We start from the raw sequence: 2,563 nt of genomic DNA on the forward strand, positions 1-2,563 counted from the left end.
TAATAAAAGTAGTAGATCTTTTAGCCCCTTATCGCCGTGGAGGAAAAATAGGACTTTTCGGTGGAGCTGGTGTAGGTAAAACGGTACTCATTATGGAATTGATCAATAACATTGCCAAAGCTCATGGAGGTGTATCCGTATTTGGCGGAGTAGGTGAGCGTACTCGTGAGGGAAATGATCTTTACATGGAAATGAAAGAATCCGGAGTAATTAATGAACAAAATATTGCAGAATCAAAAGTAGCTCTAGTATACGGTCAAATGAACGAACCGCCCGGAGCTCGTATGAGAGTTGGTTTAACTGCCCTAACTATGGCGGAATATTTTCGAGATGTCAATGAGCAAGACGTACTTCTATTTATTGACAATATCTTCCGCTTCGTCCAAGCAGGATCTGAAGTATCTGCCTTATTGGGTCGAATGCCCTCTGCTGTGGGTTATCAACCCACCCTTAGTACTGAAATGGGTTCTTTACAAGAAAGAATTACTTCTACCAAAGAAGGGTCCATAACTTCTATTCAAGCAGTTTATGTACCTGCAGACGATTTGACCGATCCTGCTCCTGCCACGACATTTGCACATTTAGATGCTACTACTGTACTATCAAGAGGATTAGCGGCCAAAGGTATCTATCCAGCAGTGGATCCTTTAGATTCAACGTCAACTATGCTCCAACCTCGGATCGTTGGTGAAGAACATTATGAAACTGCACAAAGAGTTAAACAAACTTTACAACGTTACAAAGAACTTCAGGACATTATAGCTATCCTTGGGTTGGATGAATTATCCGAGGAGGATCGTTTAACCGTAGCAAGAGCACGAAAAATTGAACGTTTCTTATCACAGCCCTTTTTCGTAGCAGAAGTATTTACCGGTTCGCCGGGGAAATATGTTGGTCTAGCAGAAACAATTAGAGGGTTTAAATTGATTCTTTCTGGAGAATTAGATGGTCTTCCTGAACAAGCCTTTTATTTAGTGGGTAATATCGATGAAGCTACTGCGAAGGCTGTGAATTTAGAAATGGAGAGCAAATTGAAGAAATGACTTTAAATCTTTGTGTACTGACCCCCAATCGAATTGTTTGGGATTCAGAAGTGAAGGAAATCATTTTATCTACGAATAGCGGACAAATTGGAGTATTACCAAATCATGCGCCTATTGCCACAGCTGTAGATATAGGTATTTTGAGAATACGCCTTAACGACCAATGGTTAACGATGGCTCTCATGGGCGGTTTTGCTAGAATAGGCAATAATGAGATCACTGTCTTAGTAAATGATGCGGAGAAGGGTAGTGACATTGATCCACAAGAAGCACAGCAAACTCTTGAAATAGCAGAAGCTAATTTGAATAAGGCTGAAGGCAAGAGACAAACAATTGAGGCAAATCTAGCTCTCAGACGAGCTAGAACACGAGTAGAGGCTATCAATATGATTTCGTAACAAGTTGGTACGTCCGAATAATTCTAAAAAAAGAAATAAATAAAAATTCAATAAAACAGTAAGAAAAGATAGAAAAAAGGTGAATAGAACAACTTATTAGATACCATTGACTCTGGTATCTAATAAGTTCTAACTATACCTTACCTACTATTGGATTTGAACCAATGACTCCCGCCGTATGAAAGCAATACTCTAACCACTGAGTTAAGTAGGTCATTTATCACCCCAAATAGAAAAAAAAAAAAAGAGTCTCTATCGATCAGATCAATAGATTATAAATCGAATATTACTTATAAGCAATACCAACGCAATATCAAAGGGATTGGATCATGTAATATTCATCTTGACAAGAAATTATCTACATAATATGATAAAATATGTATTAAAAGCACAAGGGCTATAGCTCAGTTAGGTAGAGCACCTCGTTTACACGCGCGCCAATGTTTTTTTTCAGAGGAGTCCGTCTTGTAATCAAAAGAGTTTATCTTATTATTAATAAATCCATGTCTTACTCCATTTTAAGGAACAAGAGAACAAAAGCCTGACAAAGGATTTAGACGTAAAATAGAATCCATTATTGATTTGAGATATTGATAAGGTCAATACTCACTCCTCTTCAATGCTAAGCATAATGGGTATAGGAACCTCAAATAAAATTATCCTTTGTTCCTATCTTATGAACTTTAAGGTGTATGAAGTTTCATTTCCTATTTGATATTTTCATTTTAGTGGGTAGATAGAGAATCCATTTAACTTAAGTTGATCTAGGCTAGAAGCAGACCTATGTCAGGATAACCCTTCTTTGAAACACTTTGGTAGTGCTCTTAGATTGTAATCCAAATCAAAAATCAGAGCACAAGGAATCATATCTTTATTCTTTCTGTCAAGAAAAAAGATAGTGGACTAACTGTTATTTCTATCAGTTAATGAAAAAGCCCAATGCAAGAAAAAAATGCACGTTGGGTTTTTAAAACAATTCAAATCATTTCGATAATAATCAGTTTGATCTGTTTTACCGAGAAGGTCTACGGTTCGAGTCCGTATAGCCCTAATATTTCTACGGATACTAATAATATTTAGTATCCAATATCTCTCATTACTAATACTATTACTAAATACTAA

The 2,563-nt window shown here is 36.7% G+C and overlaps 1 protein-coding gene across 1 annotated transcript; it reads left to right on the forward strand.

Annotated features, from left to right (window-relative positions):
• Positions 1–5: 5 nt before the first annotated feature.
• Positions 6–1,518, forward strand: LOC113857032 (ATP synthase subunit beta, chloroplastic; the record flags this gene model as incomplete). The annotated part of the gene is made up of 2 exons (XM_027488701.1): positions 6–1,026; positions 1,092–1,518. Coding segments are annotated over 2 exons (1,371 nt in total), but the record flags the coding sequence as incomplete, so codon positions are not given.
• Positions 1,519–2,563: the final 1,045 nt, after the last annotated feature.

The sequence above is a fragment of the Abrus precatorius genome, unplaced genomic scaffold (assembly GCF_003935025.1).
Source record: "Abrus precatorius isolate BTA unplaced genomic scaffold, Abrus_2018 Scaffold151, whole genome shotgun sequence".
Taxonomy (NCBI): Eukaryota; Viridiplantae; Streptophyta; class Magnoliopsida; order Fabales; family Fabaceae; genus Abrus; species Abrus precatorius.